Below are 22,113 nucleotides of genomic sequence, written 5' to 3'. Positions count from 1 at the left end.
AGCACCATAGAATCCAACCTTCTCATCTCATAAACTTCCTTGAAAAAATTCTGTTTTGGGAAAATAGTTACAGAATTGAACCCAAACTCCTACCTTGCATGCTACTATGTATGAAATGTTTAAATTGGTAGCTAGGATACATGATCCTCTTGCATAACCTCTCTCTCCTACCTCCTACCTTCTTCTCAAACTTGGAAAGTACCTGAACTTAAGTTCCAGCCATGATTTGGCTAACCATCATGTTAAACTGTGAATGTAAGCCATGATTTGTATGACAGAACCATGGATCCTTGCATGCATGCCATGGGTTCTATGCTACTGCTCTTCATCCACATTCTTACAAACCCATAATTGTTTAGAGCTCAGTTCTAGCCATGAATATAGCTTAGTTTATACCAAAACATATGCATAAAACATGAATAGTAGGATAGAGCCATGGATCCATACATGCATGTTAAATTCCAACATAAATATCAAATTCTGCTACTCTACAGATTGACCTTCTCTTAATTAAAATGATATAACTCCACCATATGAACTTCGTTTGTCTTGGTTCCAATTTTTTTAGAAACTAGACTCATAAGGCTGCATTTTGTTAGAAGACACCATTACCTAGTTATGTCTCTAAGTTAGTTAAAACTTCATTACAAGCTGCTGTCAAAATCGGATCCTATTGTTTTGACAGATTGACCTTTGTATAATAAAAATTGCATATCTTCATAATCCAATCTTCATTTTAGTTGATTTCAGTTTTGCTTGAAACTAGATTCATAGAGATCATTTTCTTAGAAGGAACCATGAGCCAATTAGGTCTCTAAACAAATGGAAATTTCATTTCAAACTAAACAAATGCTGCATATGAATTCTCTGGGCGATAGCATTGGGCGATGCACACATCACCCAGAGACATCACCCAGAGAAATCACCCAGAGAATTAAAGTGGACTGTTTTGCAAATTCGAGTTTGGGGACTTTGACATATGGACTATAAATAGTGTAAGGAGGTGAAAAATGACCAAAATACCCCTCCTCACATCTGTCCATAATTATGAACACCTTGGGTACCTAAGTGGGCCCCGCAGGGCTTGGAAACCTTGTCTGTGTTGGTCTTGCAGCACTGCTGACTTAGGGACTGTGTTGTAAGATTATTGTGACCTAGAACTATGTATTACAGTGGTACAATACCATATTGACCCTAAGCCACATTCTCCGGATGATGCACCGGGACATAGGCCTAAAGCCCAGTGCAAGGCCCAGAGAATTCCAAGTGATCTCGGATTGAGCACCGAGTCAGACCAATGAGCCTAGACCAACACTAGGTTATCCAAAATAGTTTGAATAATTAAAATAACACATTTCTAATTTATTACTTTAGGATTTGTTTTCGTGCTCGAAGTGCACAGCCAAATACCGGCCAGAACTGAACAAACAATTGAACTGGTAGGATTAAACCAAGGTGAGTGGAATTACGCCATGAGTGTAGGTGTAACATGACTGATGGGTCATGACAACAACAACAATATTTACTGTCTTTAATTACTTTAAATTGTTTATATTCTCATTTGAATTCTGAATCTTATCTGATGAACATTGAAAATGGATGATAATGCTTGTATGTGGAATTGCTAGATTAGATGTCGTAGTCGGCTTGGAAATGAGGCCAGTGGTAGCCCATATTATGGGATACGGTTGACACCGCCTGACTCATACGATGCCATATAGACATAGGGCTAGAGTTTCATCACCTGTGCTACGCACCCTTGCCAACAGGGGGTTAAGGTGTTGGATGCCTGTGGGAGCCACAATTAATGTCAGGAGCTATATGCCAGGCTTTAAGCGACAATTAATGTCAGGAGCTATATGTCGGGCTTTACACCACAATTAATGTCAGGAGCTATATGCCGGGCTTTAAGCCACAATTAATGTCAGGAGCTATATGCTGGGCTTTGTGCCACAATTACAAAAGGAAAAGAATTGAGCTAAAAAAAAACTAACGGTTATCCCACAGGTTAATCACAGAGGGCTGGTCGGGCTGACCTAGGATTGCGGGAGCCGACTGGTCTTCTCCGACAACTCAATGGGTGTATCGCGGAAGGGGTAACCAAGCTCGCACTAGGGATACATGTATTGGGGATTGTAGTAGCACTAATCTGCCTTAGTTGTGATGTTAGGTGGCTAGTAAATAAAATGAACTGCACCTCATGTAAGACTTATTTGGTTGTGCTTGCATGTGCATGCATGGTTTATATTTCATTCAAGGGCTCGGTGAAGCTCACACTCTTGTATATTCTCTTTTAGTTGATTTTGCAGGAACGGGTTTGCCAATGGGCGAGGAAGCTGTTGATGGAATTGCAGATCTTCCTCATCTTGTTGCTTAGCGACGATTTTGTTATTATTTAAGTTTCTTTCTTTCAAGAAGTGTATTACCAAGATAATGTACTTATTGGACATAAATGGATATGTATATGGTATAACATAGGTATTTGAGATTGTATTATCGATGATATAAATCATCTGTGCGTAGTCTGATCTTCCGTTGCACTATGATATTTTTTTACTATCTTTTTACCCTCATTGTGTGGTTTGTGACGTGTAAGTACTACTTTTTGATCCTTGGGGATTGGAGGATGTCATAGGATATCCGGTCACTTGCTTATATCCTCTCAGGGGGTGGTTTGGGGTGTGACATGCAATGCTCGGACATGCAGCCCAACACACAAGCAGGGTGTTGGGCTGCGTGCCCAAACACAGTGGGCCATTGGATGTGCGCTACACTCCCTGTCGCGCTATAGAGGAGCCCAACGCGGGCCTCATAATGTACGCAGCTAGAGTGTATATAATTAATTTTCTTCTTTCTCATAAAAATAAAAATAAAAAGTGAGGAACTCCGAGTTCCCCGCTTTGTCCCAATCTTTGCACTGCGACAAAGCCAACAGCGACAGACCAACGTCTCTATAAGAACTCTCCCCAAAATCAGATCTCTTCTCCATTTCGACAATCAGAAGATCTTGAGCGATATCTCCGTGGTAACAATCTCTGTGGTTTTCTGTTCAGTCGATATGTTCTTCAAGAAAGATTTCTGCATGGTTTTGCGCCTCTTCTCTCCTTCCCGGTAATGATTGCATTGGTTGATTCTTCAACTTATTTAAAGTGGATTCTCTGAGAGGTGGGCGCATTGTGTGGGGATCAATTGCTGTGTTACCTATATCAATTCTGATATCTGGTAGTTCCCGGTTGAGTTTGTGAGGTTTACCGAGTCTCGAGATCAATTCAGGAGTTTCTGGAGCACTTTTTTCACTAGCTATGTTTTCTCGAAGCAGCAACCGATATCATTTGGGGGAATTTATAATTTATTTCAGTAGTATTGAGGTAGGAGTTCTTTCCGTATTCTTTCACATGCTTTGGTTAAATTGGTGTATGAACTGGATGAAAATTTGAATTCCGTTATGACCTTTGAGTAGCTGTTGCGGGTGTGCTTGTAGATGGCTTCAACTTAGAACGCAAAAGGAGATGGTAGAAAGCAATTTAGAAACAGAAAAGTTTGCATCTACGGGTGTTAGTGATATTCAAGGTGGAAGCCAGGGTCTTCGCAGGGAGCCTTCTTTCTCAGGTTGGTGTGATGAGAATGGGATCATTCATTCAGCTCGTTCTTCAGACAATGCTGATCTAAGTATAGAAGATTCTGATTTTGAATTGCCTTTGCTTGAAGGAGACGGGGCAGAAGATGGGTGTTTAGGTGGGGATAGACAGAAAGTTAGTAAGTTTCAGCCGAGAAGTACGTATATGAGTGGAGGTCATTCCTTGGATAATACATCTTACCGTATTGAAGGGAATGGAAATGAGAGAAACTATGTGCCTTTTGATGTTGAAAATGGTTCTGAGAGCCAACGACCCGTGTCAAATATTGATGTGGATGGCTCCACTTCACAAGGAACACATAAAACAGTACCAGATACTCAATGCCCTATTTCTGTAGTCGTTCTTCTTAAGACTTTGTTTTTCATAGTCGTATGGTACGGCTTCAGTACTTGTTTGACTTTGTAAGTTGTTGAACACTGTGCCAATACTTCGTTTCAGTTCATTTATGCCTTATTTTTCACTTCTGGGTTGATTTTTTCTTATTTTTGTTTTTGTAGATATAACAAAACACTATTGGGAGATAATTTGGGAAAGTTTCCTGCTCCAATGTTGATGAACACTATCCACTTTGGGATGCAAGCTGTTCTGTCCAATGCAATTACATGGTTTTGGGCCAAAAGGTTTCGACCCAGAGTAGCAATGTCATGGAAGGATTACTTTATACGAGGTAAGAGCATCATCTTCATGCCCGTTCTTGTCCAAATTTTTGTTGTTAAATTTGTCTGTGTTATCACAGAACAGATCCTCCACATGTTTTCTTGTTTGAAGTTGATGTGAGAGCAAGAGACTCTCAAACCTGCAAGACAAAGGGGGACACGAAAGAGAAAAGAGAGATTGCGAGAGAGAGACGTGAGACGGAGAGAAAAGGATATTACTTGAACAGGTCAATTAGACCACCACACCTCCTATTTAGTCAATTGATTAAAAAATAGAGGACAAAAATGCCCTTGAACATTAGACATTACATATAGAGAAACCCTAATTCCCAAAAGTTCAAAACTGCCCCTAGTATAACACCAACTGTAAGTATCAGCATTTTAAGTTAATCACTGTTTTGAGGTTAGCATAGCTATAATTCTTATGGAAATTGGTTTTTAATCAGTGGGTTCTCTCTTTTGGATATTTCTATATATATAGGTGTTGTCACACGTCCCAACTTCCCCTTCCTCTCTTTTTAATCTAGCCTTATATTCCTTCCTGGACGAAAAATTAGTAGAAATAGCAATATTAGGATTTTGGTTTGACTTAATGACCACTCCTTATTCAAACTTCCATTCATAAATAGGCTATAATTTGACAGAGAGTAATCTTGTCAGGTGCAGAGGATTGCTCTTTTAATGAATTCTCCTTACTTATTGGCATAACTGTTTGATGACATGGAGGATGGAGGGTCAAAATCTGAGGATCCTCACAATGACAATCAGATAATTGTCATTTATAACTTTTTAACAGTGCTCAATTTGTTTTCTATCAATTGGTCCTAATGTCAGTGACTGAGTCATGGCAGTTTGGAGTTTGGTCTAGAGTAATTGTATGGATTTAGGAATGTGGACTTGGCACTCATCCAATTAATGTACTTTCTGTTATCCAATTAATTTATTCTAATTTTCTATTGCCAAGACCTATGACAACACTAATGAAAATATGTGATATGCAAGTTGAAGGTAAGCAAGCAAAGGACTGGTGGAGAGAAACAATGACTTGGACTGGAATTGTGAGAAAAGACATAAATGATTGTAGATTAGTAAAACATATGGTCCTACATAGAGTGAAATGGTGAACAGGATTTGTGTAGCTGTAAAACAAGTAGTTGGGATAAGGCTTTGTTGAGTTAAATGAATGAATATTATTAGAAGAGTGGAGCCAGAAGCCCTTAATAAACATATGTACTGTATATGCGTTTCAAAATTCAAAACAAAACAAAGAACCCAATGTAACTGATTTTTTTTGGATGGTTTTAGGTGGGGAGAGGGGGGGCGGGGAAGGAGAGAAGTGAAGGAGGGTTTTGCTCTGAGGTCTGTGCTGTGACATGCAATAGACTTTACAAGGACTGATCTTTCACTATTAGGGATTATTAGATTACATCCTGCAATCTGTTCCTCAAACAATTATTGGAAGCTGTAAATTCTTCAGCATTTGGATCCCAAGGAAAGAACTGATCCTATACCCTATATGCATGTTCCTAGTAAATAATAGATCCTCTATTCCTTTCTAGCCATGTGCTCCAATGAGTGGCTGCCGGAAAGCCTCATATGAGTCTCTGTTAGAGTTGTGAGAAGTTATGTAAGAGTAGTTTGGGAACTAGCCTTTTGTCTAGTTGCCCCATTACGTAATTTTTCTATTTTTCTCCTTTCTTACCTTTTACCTCCCTAGGGAGGTGTATGTAATATTCTTATTTCTAGTAATGAAGTAATATAGGTGTTGAGTGTAGAGTCATAACACTCTTAACACATTACAACCGAATCCTCTCTCTTGTCTTCTCCTTCTTCTTCTTCTTCCTCCTCCAACATCCTCTCCTTCTCTTACTTACATTCCTAAACCTAAAATCTAACTTGGTATCAGAGCATTTAGGTTTGAGAGTCGTTTTCTGCTCCTCTCTTCTATTCTTTTTCTTCTCTTTGAGATCCTAGTTCACAAAGGATTTCAAGGAGAAGACTCCTATGTAAGAAAGCTGTTAAAGAAGCATGAAATAGGTTTGATATAACCTATTCAAGTGTTTGCAAGTGTTATTTGAGCTGTTTTGAAGCTCACCCAGTCTCAGCTAGGGTTACTGCCAGCTACAAGTTGTAGGTTTTGCTTCTCCTTCTCTCGGCATGTGTTTGGGGCTTGGAGTAACTCACTAGGATCGTACAAGGGTCCTCTTTATGCCTCTTGTGTTTTCCCTTGATGGATGAGAGCCCTATTTAAGCATAGCTCATTTTTGTGGTGCTCCTTTTTCTTCCCAGGTAAAACGAAGATTACCTTTATTTCTTGCTCTTGCTTTTTTGGTGTACAATGGGCTTCTCTCTTGGTGGAAGAATGATAGTGGACACCTTGTTTGAGATATTAGAGCTTGTTTAAGTTAGTATTATCTCTTAGAAAGTGTTAATGACCAGCTTATACCTGTCTTCTTCCTTGCTGGAATTTCTGTTTTGTATCAGAATCCTCTATTTGGGTTGAGTGTGTACTCCCTGCTTGCTGTTGGTAATCTGGTTTATGGTTAAGTGTTGTTTCCCATACAATATGGTTGATTCGGATACATCTGGACTTGGTTCGGTTGATTCACATCCACACTCCAGCTGCTTCTCAGCTGGTTTATGAGAGCACACATGCACAGATTTCCTTTGTGAAACTTGATGGCACTAACTACTTGGAATAGTCACACTCTGTGCAGCTTTCCCTTAGGAGCAAAGGGAAACTTGGGTACATTACTGGTACTATTAAAGCTCTAGAGCCTGGTTCACCTACCTATGACAAATGGGAGATCGAAAAGTCTACAGTCATGACTTGGCTAATTTTCTCTATGACACCCGAGATTGGGAGAAGGTTTATAAGAAAAGAAATTGCTAAGGCAATCTGGGACAGTGTCTCTCAGACTTTTGATAGAGTGGGTGACTCTGCTAAGGTCTATCAGCTTCATCAAAAAATTAACTCAATGAAGCAGGGTGACAGGACCATTTCTGTGAACTATAATGTTTTTCTTAGTTTTTTGGAGGAGTATGACCACTACAGGGATCTTCACTTGACCAACCTAGAGGATGAAGCAAAGGTGTATCGGACTCTTGAAAAGGAGCGTGTCTTCACTTTACTTGGTGGTCTGAACCCTGACTATGAGCCAATCAGGCTCTAGATTTTAGGTGTCCCCTTCCATCTCTTAGTGAGGTCTGTAGTTATTTACAGAGTGAGGAGACTCGGCTTGTTGCTATGGAACCAACACCAGCATCATCTCTTGAGAGGTCAGCTCTCAATTCTAGTTCTTTCCGCGACACCCCTGGAGGTGATAGAGGCCAAAGGCCTAACCGTGAGGAAGACAGAGCAGTGGAGACAGCTGGTGCCAGTGGACTTGGGAGAGACAGGTTTAAGTATGATCATTGTGGGAGAACTGGACACACCAAGGATAGGTGTTCGTCTTTTCATGGTTGTCCTTCTGGCACACGAGGTCGTGGTGGCTATAGAGGGGGAGCTAGAGCACACTCTGTGATGACTGAGGCAGATACTACATAGGTTGACTCCACTTTGGCAGATTCAGTGTTTCGTAGGGTCATGTTACAGCCATAGTCCGAAATCTCACGAGATCTCACCGAGATTCTCGGTTTTCCAAAAAACCGAGTCGAGATGCCTGTCGAGTGTTAAAAACACAATATCTCGCCGAGATCTCGCATCGAGATCTCTCCGAGATCCCGGTTAATTTCTAGTTTCGGGTGACTATGCAAATGGCTGAAGAGATATTCAAAATCTCGTCGAGATCTCGGGTCATGGGGCACTCTCTCAAATCCTCTCTTCTACTCTTCATTTTTTGCATGGATTGAAAGCTTTGGAAGGTGATTTTGCTGCCAAACTGAAGATTGAAACTCACTTTTGCAAGATTGATCAAGTTTTTGAAGGATTTTTGAAAGGTAACCCATTTTCTCTAAATCTATTTTTTTTAAAAAAAATTGATGAAACCTTGATGCATTCATGTGATTTTGAGTTATGTTATACAACTTTGGCCGATCTATCACTTGATGGAGGCCGAATTTTTTTGGGTTATTAAATTTTTTATTATAATTTCCGGAAAAAAAAATGAATTTTTTCAAAAAAAAAATAAAAAAAAATAGGATAAATACTTATTGTTTGGATGTGATTTTGATATATGTTAGACAAGTTTGCATGCTCTACAGCCTCATGGAGTCATTTTTTTTTTTCACCCATTAAAAAAAAAAAATTTTTTTTCAGATTTAATAATAATATTATTTAAATAGTTAAAAAATATATAAAATTAAGGAAAAATACCTGTTTTTGTTGGAAAATTATGCACAACATTTGTACATAATGTCCAACTTCAAATGATGTCAAACACATCATTATGTTATAATATTTTATATTTGAAGGTATAATTATTTTTAATAAAAATTATAAAAATTATTTTTAATTAATAAATAAATACTAGGGTTAGGGAATAAATAAGAGATAGGTATTTGATTGTTCTAGTAGCTTCATATTATGTTTAATAGTTATGAATACAATATTTTAAGTGTTTAATACTTTACTTTAAGTTTGTAATAGTTACTAATACATGTTTTTTTATGTAACAGTGTAAAAAATAAGATATTTCTTACACAATGGGGGATATAGCATGGCTACATGGAGTCCCGATGTCTGAGGACAAAAAGAAGTCAAAGTGTAACCACTGTGGAATGATTCTAAATTCTGGAGGAGCAACTAGGTTAATGCAACGCTTGTCTGGTACAGGCAAGGATGTTGCCTCATGCCGAAATGTTCCGAGCCAAGTGAAACTGGCAATGGCACAAAACTTGAGAGGAGTACAAACAAAGAAAGCTGAGAGGGAAAGATAACAAATAGCTTTTGATGAGGCAGTTCTAGAGAGGTTGGTGTAGAGATTCGTGGAGGAGTAGGAGATGATACTGAATATAGGCCTCCACCTGGTGATTTCGAATCAGAGGCTGAATGGAGGATTTACCAGTAGACTTTGGCAGAGAGTAGGCAAAGTTTTCATTTTGAGAATATAAGAGCATATGAGCAAGTAAGAGGAGCTGGTGGATCTAGCTCAGCTGCACCAGTGCAAGAAGATGAGAGGAGGAGAAGCACTGGCACAAGAGATATCCCATGGCCCCAAACCCGACCACGAGCACGTTCCCCAGATACCATTTTTGAGCAGGATCCATCTACCTTTAGGCAACAAAATGCCTTCCAGCCAACCATCCTGCAAGTGTTTGGTGGTAAACAAGAGAAAGCACGGAAAGCCTTCAGCAAGTTCATGCTATACAATGGCATTCCAGCTAATGTAGCACAAGGAACATATTATAATGCATTCCTTGATGCTGCAGGGAGGGCTGGCGTAGGATGGAAGGGGCCTACACCATATGAGTTATATAATGTGTATTTGCCTCAAGAGGTAGAGGAGTTGAAAGAGTACATAGAGGGTCTGAAGCCAAGGTGGGACACATATGGGGTTACTCTTATGGCTGATGGTTGGACTGGACCTACTAGACAGTCCATTATAAATTTCATGATGAGTTGTAATGGGAAGACTGTATTCTTGAAGTCTGTTGATGCGTCAAAGCATGTAAAGGATGCATCATATTTGTATAAGCTACTGAAGCAAGTGGTGGAGGAAGATATAGGAGCAAAGTACGTTATCCAAATTGTGACGGATAACGGTTCTAATTTTAAGAAGGGTGGAGAGAAATTGATGAACAAGAAGAGTAAGAGGATCCGCCTCTTTTGGACTCCATGTGCAGCCCATTCTATTGATTTAATGCTGAAGGACATGGGGTAAAAAGCTTTGGTGGCTGGTGTGGTCAATAGGGCAAGGCAAGTAACCAACTTTGTGTATAACCATGGTTATGCTTTAGCCATGATGAGGGAAAAATGCAAGGGGGATTTAGTGAGGCCTGGTGTTACTCGATTTGCCACCAATTACATTGCATTGAAGAGCTTTCAGACGAAAGTGATAGGTCTGAGGTCAATGTTTGCAAGTGAACAATGGTTTGGTTGGCAAGGTTCTAGGGCAGAAGAAGGGAAGACAGCACAACAGACCATTGCAAGTGATCAATTTTGGAAGGACTTGTATAAAGTTGTTGCCATATTAGAGCCAGTGGTGGCAGTACTAAGGATGGTTGACACGGAGAAGAAACCTACCTTGTCCCACATATATGCTGCCCTGGAGAAGATGAAGGAAATGGTCCGAGCTGCAATACCCCAAAGTGCTCGATCATACATTAACATCATTGATGAGTGATGGGAGAAGCACTTGAGTCATCCATTGCATAAAGCTGGTGAGTTCAACACTTCAACATACTTTAAACTTTATATGAGTTTTTACATTTACATATTCAAAACTCAATAGTATTAAGTCACTAACAACTTATATTTGTGGTTTCCCCTTTACTAGCATACTATTTGAATCCAAAGTACCAGTGCTCGCATAATCTTGGGCTAGACACGGATTTGTTAATTGCAGTTCAAACTGTCATTGAGAAGTTGGAGGTCAATGCCAAGACACAATCTGACTGCAATGATGAGGTAAGAGTATGAGACTTTGGTACTTTGGTAGTAAGTAAAGGAATGTAATTACTAAATAGCAAATACTAATGCCTCTAACACTGTTTGAAATTTAAAATGAAAATAGATCAAATTCTTCAGAGAGGCCTCAGCAAGTTTCAGTTGAAAAGCTGCAGTGGAGGGTAGACAAAAGTCAGACCCTGGTAGGTGGCAATGTGGCATGACATTACATTTATAAATTATAATTTTATCCATTTAAAATGCACATATTCTTAATATTCTATGTTTATAATGCAGCTGACCAGTGGGTGCTTTATGGTACAAGTTCACCCAACCTAAGGAAGGTAACAGTTAAAGTGCTCTCACAAACTTGTTCATCCTCTGGGTGCGAGCGCAACTGGAGTACATTCGCATTGATACACTAAAAGAGGCGGAATAGATTGGGTAGTCAACGACTGGAGTAGCTGGTGTATGTGCATTATAATATGAGACTAAGGATGAGGCACATACGCGAAGAATTTGAGACCAATGACAAAGATCCTATTGAACTAGCCAACATATTCCAGGAGGACTCTGATGATGATGAGGATCCCCTATTCCAGTGGGTGAGGGATCGTGGTGCACCAGAGATGGATGAGCCTGGAGGTAGGCCTGACTCCACTATTGCGTCCGTAACCGATACAGATATTGACGACTATATGTCGCAAGAGGGGCGTGCACATTCAGAGTCACCGAGACCTTTTGAGGCTGCAACAAGATTTGCTCCTGATGATGATGATGATGGTGGTGGTGATGGTGATGATGGTGGTAATGGTGATGGTGATGGTGATGGTGATGACCCTGCTGGTGGTGATGCTGGTGGTAGTGGTGGTGGTGGTGGTGGCATGCAGAGTGGTGGTTATTATGATGATCGTCATGAGGGATGCGCGAGCAATACCAGTATGATGTGGGAACGTAGGAGGACCCTGTGCTTTTCACAGGTGAGTCTCAGTTTACACATGCCACACAAGATCAAGACCATGGTGGCCACAGAAAAACGTACAAGAGAAGGATGGGTAGCAAACACAACCAACCTCAGCATGATGACACGAGTATGAACACCATGCTAGCAAGTTTTGGAAGCATGAGTATGGATACTGGTAGTGAGCATCAGTCGTGGCATTCATCTCAACCTCATCATCACTATGATTATGGTCAGGAGAGCACTGGTTCTGAGTATAGTGTCTATGGTCAGTTTGGCCAGTCAACACATGAGTATGACTATCAAAGCAGTGGGTCTGGCATTGGGTCCACATTCCCAGTCCCATACATTCCTCAATATGATAGTAGCAGAAGTAGTGGATCTCACACTTCATGGCAACCGTCTCACGCCACTGTGCAGCAGCTATACCTTAGGATAGGGGCCTTGTGATATGTAGATGATAACTCTTATATGACTGCTGTGGAGAACTATATGCAATAGTGGAGCAACACTATGTCATGGGAAGACTATGTGGGACAAGTGGGGAATGAATATGTTATTCAATCTCATTTTATGTGATGATAGTTGTAACTTGTAACATTGTTAAACTTAAGCAATTTGATGTATCATTTATTCACTTTAACATTTGTAATGCTTATTAAGTTGTTTTACTATTAATTGAATGTTTTGCTAGCTTTCTATTATTAAATTATGTCATTAATGTATATAGTATGGTATTTTAGTACGTCGTCGCCTACTAACTTAGGGTCTGATGTAAAAGTCCTATTTGGACTTTGTTTTTGCAAATTCTGATAATGCCATTGTGTTTAAATGGCCTAAAATAGGCTGTATACCAAATTTCAGACCCAAAAGAGGTCTAAAACCCGCCGAGATGGGCTTTCGAGTCGGAAAAAAAAAAAATACACAAACTCGCCTCGACTCGGTTTTGGGCTGGGCCGAGATGGCTCCGAGACCCGAGTTTTCGGACCTTGGTTACAGCTGAGCATATCTCCTGAACCCATAGTGGCCAGCTCTTCTTCATCCTCAGCTTTGCAGGTCTCCACCTCCGCTTCTACTGTAGCCTAGTCTTGGGTCATTGACTCTGGTGCCACTGACCACATGACTGGTACATCCCATTATTATGATTCTTATAACATTTGCTCTAGTAAGGATAAGGTTAGGGTAGGTGACGGCTTCCTTTCCTCCATATCTGGTACGGGTAGTATCCCTGTTACATCATCTATTTCCCTTACTTCCGTTCTTCATGTCCCTAACCTTACACTTAATCTTTTATCTGTGAGTCACTTGACTAAATCTCTGAACTGTTGTGTCACATTTTTTCCTTCTCATTGTCTTTTTTCAGGATTTGGTGACGATGAGGATTATTGGTAGTGGACGTGAGGAGCAAGGCCTTTACCTTTTTGACCCTTTTTTGCAGCTCAGTCCTATGTGTATGGACGTAATGATAGTAGTTCTGTGGAGTCTGTTATATTATGCCATCGTCGTTTTGGCCATCCATCTTTTATTGTAATGAGGAAACAGTTGCCTCACTTATTTTCTTCTGTTGCTTCTTCTCATGTTTTTCAATGTGAACTATGTATGTTTGCCAAACATTTTCGTTCTTCTTATCCATATCATGGTAATAGAACTGCTGCTCCTTTCCATATTGTGCATACTGATGTTTGGGGACCTTCCCCTACTACCTCTTTATTTGGCTATCGTTACTTTGTATCATTTGTTGATGATTTTTCTCGTGCTACTTGGACTGTGCTTATGAAACATAAAAGTGATGTTTGTGATGCCTTTCAGAATTTTTATCAGATGATTCTTACTCAGTTTGATACTTTTATCAAAATTGTTCGGTCTGATAAAGGAGGAGAATACATGTTTGGTGGCCTCCAAGCCGCCTTTATTAATACTGGCATTATCCATCAGCTTGCGTGTATTGACACACCCCAACAAAATGGGGTTGCTTATTGGAGGTCACCCGTAGTCTCTTGTTTGCATGCATGTTCCCAAGACCTTCTGGTGTGCAGCTTTTCTCGCTGCTTCCTTTCTCATTAATTGCATGTCTACCAAACTTCTTGATTTTAAATCACCCTTAGAAATCTTATCTCCACAGGTTTTTGCTTTCTTTCTTCCTCCTAAAGTCTTTGGCTGTGTTTGTTATGTGCATGTTAACAAATTATATCGTACTAAACTTGATCCCAAAGCTCTCAAGTATTTCTTTCTTGGATACTCTTCTACAACCAAAGGTTACAAGTGTTATCACCCATCTTCTCGCATGTGCATAATCTCCAAAGATGTCACTTTCCTTGAGTCTGTCCCTTTCTTTGCACCATCTCAGCATCCTCTTCAGGGGGAGAATTATGGAAATGAACAGGCTGCTGATTTTCTTCATTATCCTCTACCTATCTCTCCCTTTATGCTTGACATTGGAAAGCACAGAGCTGTGGATGTGGATGTGAATATAGATTTGGTTAACAGTGGTAAGGAGAAGGATTACCACAATAAATACAAGAGACGTGAAGACTTGCATAATGAAGGAAAGAAGACCTACCAAGAGTCCTCTTTGAATCTTGATCCACATCCCGAGATTCATTCTCCTCAATCAGGTGATATCCTTTCTCCTCCATCTGATTTAGACCTTCCTATTGCTGTTGGAAAAGGGAAAAGAGCTTGTACTAATCCTATAGCCCAGTTTGTTTCCTATGATGCTCTTTCTCCTACAGGTCTTGCCTTTATTATTGCTCTCTCTACAACTTCTATTCCCAGGAATGTTACTGATGCTATGTCTGACCCAAAGTGGAGACAAGCTATGTCTGAGGAGATGATGGTCCTTGAAAAAAATGGTACTTGGTAATTGGTGGATTTTCCCAAGGGACGTGTCTCAGTTAGATGCAGATGGGTCTATACAATCAAGTATAAATCTGATGGTACTGTTGAGTGTTGAGAGATACAAAGCAAGGTTGGTGGCCAAGTGGTATAGTCAAGTCTATGGGATTGACTATCAGGAGACATTTGCTCCTGTGGCTAAGCACAACTCTAACAGTTTCCATAGAATTTGAGCTTGTCCTCTTTTTTCAGCCCAAGATGTGCACTATTTGTCCACTTCGGAGGGATGGAACCATTTACTTGGGTTATTTTAGTCTTAAAATTATTCAAACATCTGGATCATACTCGTTCCCCTCTGATAACAAATAATTTAGATCAAAAGAAGGATCTACCTGTGGTGGCATAAGAGAGAGAATAAGAAAAAAAAGAAAGAAGATAAGGGGCTGTTCCGGGATTGTGACCAGTACCTGTGAACAGTACTTTAGAAGAAAATGAGAGGAGAAAAGGGAGAGAAGAGAGAGAAAGGAGAGGCACCAACCTTCGCTTAAAACTAAACCGTAACTCATTCCATTAACGATCGTTCGGTTTGGCCATAGGCCTACATAACTTTATAAAGACTCAAATCAGTAAATAAAAAATATAAACAAAGATTGACCCAATTTCCAATCGCAAACTGTATGGAGGTTTCCTAAATTGATTATAAAATTTAAAATGGAAACTACTCAAGAATAGAAGCAAATCAAAATGCAAAGCGACTAAAAGGGGACTGACCTAAACAAGATTGGATTTATAATAACCTAATCCAGCCTAACTATTAAAATATAATCATAAGAATAAGAAAATAAAATCCAGACAGAATCTGCATGAACAGTACTTAAGCAAAGTGTAAATCAGAGAACTGGTTCAGAATTGAACCAGACCAACCCAACTCACAAGAACTGGTTTTCTTTCTTCTTTCTGGCAGAATACTGTTTCCCTAACCACTACTGCATCAATTCCCCCTTGGTTAAAAAAAAACTCACCCTCCCAAGTTTTGTAGGAAGTTAAGAATGAGAACACTATGATGGGTGCTTGGAACTTCTTGTTTGCAACTTGAACAAAATCCAAAATATGAAGCTTCGACTGAAAGTCCGTGTCTTGAAACATGTGAGGAAGAACGAACTCATGATATGGAGCAACTTTCGTCGTAATAGGATCTCACAAGCTCGTTTTTTGCTCGAAGGGATTGGACTTCCTCAGTAAGGTCAGTAAAACAGCAAGTTCTTCGTCTTCTTAAACCTCTTCCAATTCCTTTGTGGCTGCACCGTTGATGTTTTCTCGATCGGCTTTAAAGAGCTATCACGTTCCAGCCCTTTCAAGACAATAGTTTGATGTAGATGAGAGGGCTTTAGTGTCCATAAATTTAGGATCGAGAACACCTTGTCGAACTTCAAACCATGATTGAGCCACTATAATGGCATTTTTAGGAGCGTTGAAACAGGTGACATTGTGCCCATCGAAATAAGTGCAAATAGAGAACTCAACGAAAATATCACCATCAGAATTAATGATGATTTCACTAGTTGTCGACAACATATCTACCACTGATTTTTAAACTGGACTTTCACCATGCCCTTCAACTATGAATAGGGAAGAATTCTTTCCATTGGGCAAATGAACTCTAGTTTGGAAAGTGAAGGTATCCATGGCATAGTTGTCAAGGCGGCAAGGCAACCCAAGACGGTGGAGGGGTGTCTAAGCGCTTAGGCGACAAGGCGCTCCCAAGTGTTATTTTTTTTTATTTCCCCCCTTTGCTAACATTATTTACTATGCTACAATATTTTAGTATGCTGCAATATATACCTTATTGTTAGAGTTATGTAATAAGGGTAGTTTGGGTACTAGTTTCGTATCTTATTTTCTTGTGTTGTATTTTTTCTTGTTTTACCTTTTACCTTCTTAGGAGGTGGTTGTAATTACTATTTTATATTAGTGAATCAAATAGGGGAGAGAGTCGACCAAGCTTCTACTTCTTTTTCACCTCTCTTTGGAACCCTATAAAAGTAGAGGGATCCGAAGTAGGATGTACCAATGTAAGATAATACTCTTAGAAGACTTAATAGAGTCTCTTCATCATTTACATGTCCTAATGGAGCAAGATTTGGAGCTGTGAAGATGAATTTAAGAGCAGAAAAGCCTCCACAGTGTTACCGCCAGCTTCTCTTTCAAGTTTGGATTTCTCTCTCATCAGGCCACTATTTTGAGTGTGGCCTAGTCCTCTAGAATTGCCCAGGAGTTCTCTTTTAAGTCCCTAGAGCCTTGGTTGCTGATATGCTTTCAAATGGGAGCATAATCGATTCTCCCTCAGTCTCACAGGTACCGCCAGGTTCATTTTTCAGCCCCTGTTTTGCATAAAAGTCTGCGCGATATGCTGAATGGTCTTTTTTGTTGGAGAGTTATATTATGTTGGACCTATTGACTGCTTTGGAGAGTTATATTATGTTTCTTTACACCATTTCCTTCTACAACTCCAAAGTCTGCTACCCAGTTTTACCGCCATTGTCTGGATTGTTGGGCCTTTTTCTGCTGTGGGTGATGTAGTTGTGCTAATAGATGGTTGCTGTTGATGAGTTATGGTATTTGAAGCTTGCTAGAATTCCCCAAGGCTTTGATTACTAAAGGGGTGAGGTTGTGGAGCACAACTCATCCTCCTCCAAGCTGCCAGTTACCGTCAGATTTGTTTTTTGCCCTACATTTTGCTCGAAATACGTTGTATGATGAGTTACATCATTTGGAACTTATATGTTGTCATGGAGTGAAACTAAATCATGAAGGGTGTATGTGAGTTGGTTTCCTTCAAGGTTTCTATGGTTGCCCACTCGCTGGAATTTTTTTGTGTGTATTGAGTCAAAGCGTCGCCTAGGCGTCCAAGCGCTTTGGTCGACTTGGTCGCCTAGGCGGGCGCCTTGGACGCCTTTGTCGCCTGCTTGGTGCCACCTTGATTTTTACCCTCTCCAACGCCTTGGGTCACCTAACTGCCGTGACAACTATGATTGAGAAGTTTCTTTTTGGGTTGAGAATATACTCCGTGTCAGATCCTGCTCTATGTGACGACCGTCCTATTGCCCTTAGAAAAGACGTTCGTTCTTGCACACAACATCCCATTTCCCACTTTGTCTCTTATAATTCTTTTCTCCTTCCTATCGGGTTTTGTTTCGTCCTTGTCTTCTATGTCGATTCCATAGGATTGGAAAGAAGCCATCAAAGATCCAAAATGGAAGGCTGCCATGCTAGAAGAAATGCAAGCCTTGGATAAAAACTGTACTTGAGAACTTGTTCCTCGGCCTGAAGGGAAGAAGTTGGTTATATGCAAATGGGTATTTACAGTCAAGCATAAAACAGATGGCACTGTTGAAAGATACAAAGCACATTTGGTTGCAAAAGGCTTCACCCAAACCTATGGGATCGACTACCAAGAAACCTTTGCTCCTGTAGCAAAGATGAATTTGGTGAGAGCTTTACCATTCTATGTTGCTAATTTGGGTTGGGATTTGCAACAGTTGGATGTCAAAATTGCCTTTTGGAATGGGGATCTTGAAGAAGTCGTCTACATGGACCTGCCTCCTGGTTTTTCATTCCCATCTTCTGCTGGTCATGTTTGCAAGCTAAAAAAGTCCCTATATAGTCTCAAGCAGTCCCCTAGAACCTGGTTCAGTCGTTTCTTGAAAGCCATGCAGAAGTTTGGTTATTGCCAGAGTCAAGCGGACCATACCTTGTTTGTGAAGAGAGATGGAACTCAGATTACTGCCCTTATCGTGTATGTTGACGATATAGTGATCACAGAGAATAGCAATGATGAAATTTCTCATCTAAAGTCTCTAGTAGCAAAGGAATTTGAAACTAAGGATCTGGGATCCCTTCGATTTTTTCTTAGAATAGAAGTTGCAAGGTCTGAAAAGGGCATCTTAATCTCCCAGCAGAAGTATGTTTTGGACCTTCTCCAGGAAACCGGCATATTGGGTTGCAAGACTTTAGATTCTCCTATTGAGGTTAACCATCAGATGTGTAGTGACATGGATGATCTTGTTGACCGCGGGCAATACTAGAGACTCGTTGGAAGACTGAGTTACCTGTCACACACTAGACCTGATATTGCCTACGCTATAGGCATCATTAGTAGATTTCTCCATGATCCTAGGACATATCACCTTGAGGCAGTGCATCGTATACTGAGGTATTTAAAATCTGCCCCTGGGAAAGGAATTCTCTTCTCCAACAACGGGAACCTAAGGCTGGAAATGTTCATAGATGTCGATTGGGCTGGATCCATTGATGATAGGCGATCCACCTCTGGTTATTGCTCCTTCCTTGGGGGGATTCTTGTCACTTGGCGTAGCATGAGGCAGTTTGTAGTCTCTGGCTCCAGTGCGGAAGCCGAATTCTGTGCTATGGCTCAAGGAATCTATGAACTCATGTGGTTCAAGGGATTATTGAGTGATTTGGATGTTGACTTTGAAGATCCTATGCATCTCTACTGTGACAACAAGGCTGCCATCAGTATCGCTCACAATCCTGTCGAGCATGACAAAACAAAGTATGTTGAGATTGACCGACACTTCATCAAAGAGAAGCTTGAACAAGAAGTCATTTGCATTCCATTGTTAGTTCTGATAATCAACTAGCTGATGTCTTCACCAAGGGCTTGAATGGTAAAGTGTTCCACCCATTAGTCTTCAAGTTGGGCATGTTTGATATATTTGCATCAACTTGAGGGGGAGTGTTGAGAACCGTGGGATTGGAATATTATCTCTTTACCTTAGATTATTTAGGGTTTTATTATTTTTTTACCCCTTGGTTTGTAATTCTCATTATAAATAAGAGTAGACCTCTGTCATTTATGACAAGTCACATCATTCTCATTCTCTGATTCTGAACTGGCTATATTCACTAAGTTAATATTTTGGAACGTAGTTTCTATTTTCATTACCCTGCGTTATCTCAGCTTCTAGGCCTCAGTTGTGGCTTGTTTTTGGAGCATCAATCCACACCAGCATCCCTCCACTCGACCTGAGTTTGAGGTTGATTGACAACCTGTTGTGACTGTTATCAGAATTCTCCTATTGGGTGCTAAATTAGGAAAGTTCAGAAGATACAGAATCAGCCATCAACTGAAGCTGATATTTGGAGGTCTGATTCCTACTTGCAATTCCTCCATTCGATGGCAACTTTCCTAATCCATTGACTGTTGCTGTATTATTTAAACTGAAGTTTAAATCTGGAATACAGGTTCCGTTTTGAACCAGCGATAGGGGTAATAGGCTGCTGCCTAGTTTACCTGTAGTTGGGCTTATTTAACATGTATTGGGGGGATACTGTTGGGAGTTCAAAGGTCATTATAATCTACTGTTTATAGGTCTGAATTTAGTTTTCTGTTACCATTATAGGTCAGAAACCAGTACCTATATTTGGCTGTAATTGTGATCCTACTTGGGTTTAGTGTAGTAATACCTGGCCTTACAGTAATAGTTCCTTTCACAACAATACAGTAGACAATGATCACAGCTACTACGACAGGTACCAGGCAGCTCCACAGAGATCAAGCTTGCAGTAGCAATAAAACAGAAACAAGGAGAAGAAGAAGGAAGAAGGATATGTAGGTGTCTCACCTACTGTAGAGACGGCATCCCACCAAGGTTTTCCTACTGCATCATATAATGGAGCACTTTTGAATCCCACAAAACCATGCTCCGTCTTTCACGGAACTTACAAGCTCAAGGTTAAATTATTTCTCAAATCAATGGTAGTGGGTATGATCCCCTACTCTTTATTTATGTAGAAAACCCTAACCAGTAACTTCAGAGAGGAGAAAAGAGAGAAGAGAAGATGGAAGAAGACTATTGAGAGAACGGAATGACTTAGATTCATTGATAGGTAAGCCCCTCTATTTATAATAGAGGGGAAAGTTACAAAGGGACTTGTTGAGAAGTGTACCACGATAAGGGGAGTGTCCCTATTGTGGTTGAGTCCATTATGGTTTCCTTTATTGTTTTATGTCTTAATTGTTAGGAGTTAGGAGTCAGTTTCCTAGTCTAAGTTAGCTACCTATTTTAGATTAGGTTTAGTTTCCTTTTCCTTTTATGATTGTAATGGTTTTATTATAAATAAGATACTTGAGGGAGGAAGCAAACTAACACATACGGCTCCTCCCCTTGCAGCTACTCTTCTCTTCTTCTTTCTTCTCTCTTTTCTCCACTCTAAGGTTACTGGTTACAGGTCCTAGGTATTCTACAGGACTAAAATAGGCGATGTGGGACTAAAACCCACATGGTCGACTGTACCTAATAACATAATAAATAAACTAACCCCAAAAGGACCAGAATACCCCCATGGTATTCTGGATTACATATTCCAACACTCCCCCTCAAGTAGGATTATACAAATGAGTAAAGAAAGAAGATCCAGCTTGAACTAAAGAAAAAAGAACTCCTAATAATGCTAACACTCCCCCTCAAGTTGGCGCATACGAGGTTCTAATGCCCAACTTGAACAAAATGGGAAAGAACTAAGTTGCAGCAGAATCCAGCTTGACAGATGAATGTAGCTCCCAAATAAACCTTCAAGAACTTGAAAAATTGATCTTCAAAACCTGGACAGACTTGATCAGCAACCCGGGACTGGAATGTTTTTCTAAAAAGGTAGCTTTCAACGATCTTCAATAGCTATCCAGTGATGAATCTCAGATTGTCATAGTGACATAGAATCTTGAAGTTAAATAACTAGAGCAGCAAGCAGCGAAAATAAACTGAATCAGGCAGTGAAAAAAAAAAACTTATCAACGCAACTGAAAGTCCTCAAATAGGCAACAACCAAATATCTTCAGTACTCTTCAATACTTCAATCTCCCCCTTACGGCAAACTCAACCCAATAACAAAGTAGATACCCATTGGCAATGGTGAAAACTCTGATCTTCTATGTTTTGCACCAAGTGTTCCTACAAGTTCTGCTTCTACAATGTTTGCAGGTGTACTGTACATAATCCCCCCTCACGTGTAGTACACATGGACATAACAGAGATGATGGAAGAGATAGAGCAAAAACATAATATTCCAGAATTTTCCAAGAGGTGTTAAGGGTAATGGAAAAGGAGAAATGGCAAATTAAAGCCATACCATTAACTTCCAAAGGGGTTTTGGGTATATGCCAAATGTATGGGATATGGAGGGAATTAGAATTATTGAAAGGGAACGGTGTTGGAAAAAAGGATGGCATGGCTTAAATTTGGTGGAAATCCACTTTTAAATACAATCCAAGCCAAAGGGCAAACTAGTAATAAACCAGAATTTTCAAGGATCAATTGGGTAGTCAAATAGGGGAATGTATTAAAAAGTAATGGCAATTCCGTAAATAACCAGAATTTTGCAAGGGGCCCTTGGTAAATAGGAAAGTAATGGGTCATGTAGGGAATTAGAGTTATAGATGGGGGACATACTTGGAAG

General features: G+C 40.1%; 1 protein-coding gene across 4 annotated transcripts in view; it reads left to right on the top strand.

Moving 5' to 3' along the window:
• Positions 1 to 3,207: 3,207 nt before the first annotated feature.
• LOC122640902 (probable sugar phosphate/phosphate translocator At1g06470) overlaps positions 3,208 to 22,113 on the top strand; it is an 84,866-nt gene continuing 65,960 nt past the window's right edge. For 3 of the 4 annotated variants that reach the window (XM_043834185.1, XM_043834186.1, XM_043834184.1), the window contains exons 1-2: positions 3,208 to 4,039; positions 4,136 to 4,305. In XM_043834185.1, the coding sequence (XP_043690120.1) occupies positions 3,510 to 4,039; positions 4,136 to 4,305 (700 nt within the window). In that variant the 5' untranslated portion in view covers positions 3,208 to 3,509. The remainder of the gene's footprint in view (positions 4,040 to 4,135; positions 4,306 to 22,113) is intronic. The other variant, XM_043834187.1, reaches the window with a different exon arrangement.

Source organism: Telopea speciosissima, chromosome 9 (assembly GCF_018873765.1).
Source record: "Telopea speciosissima isolate NSW1024214 ecotype Mountain lineage chromosome 9, Tspe_v1, whole genome shotgun sequence".
Classification (NCBI taxonomy): Eukaryota; Viridiplantae; Streptophyta; class Magnoliopsida; order Proteales; family Proteaceae; genus Telopea; species Telopea speciosissima.
This window is presented reverse-complemented; position numbering and strand designations above follow the sequence as displayed.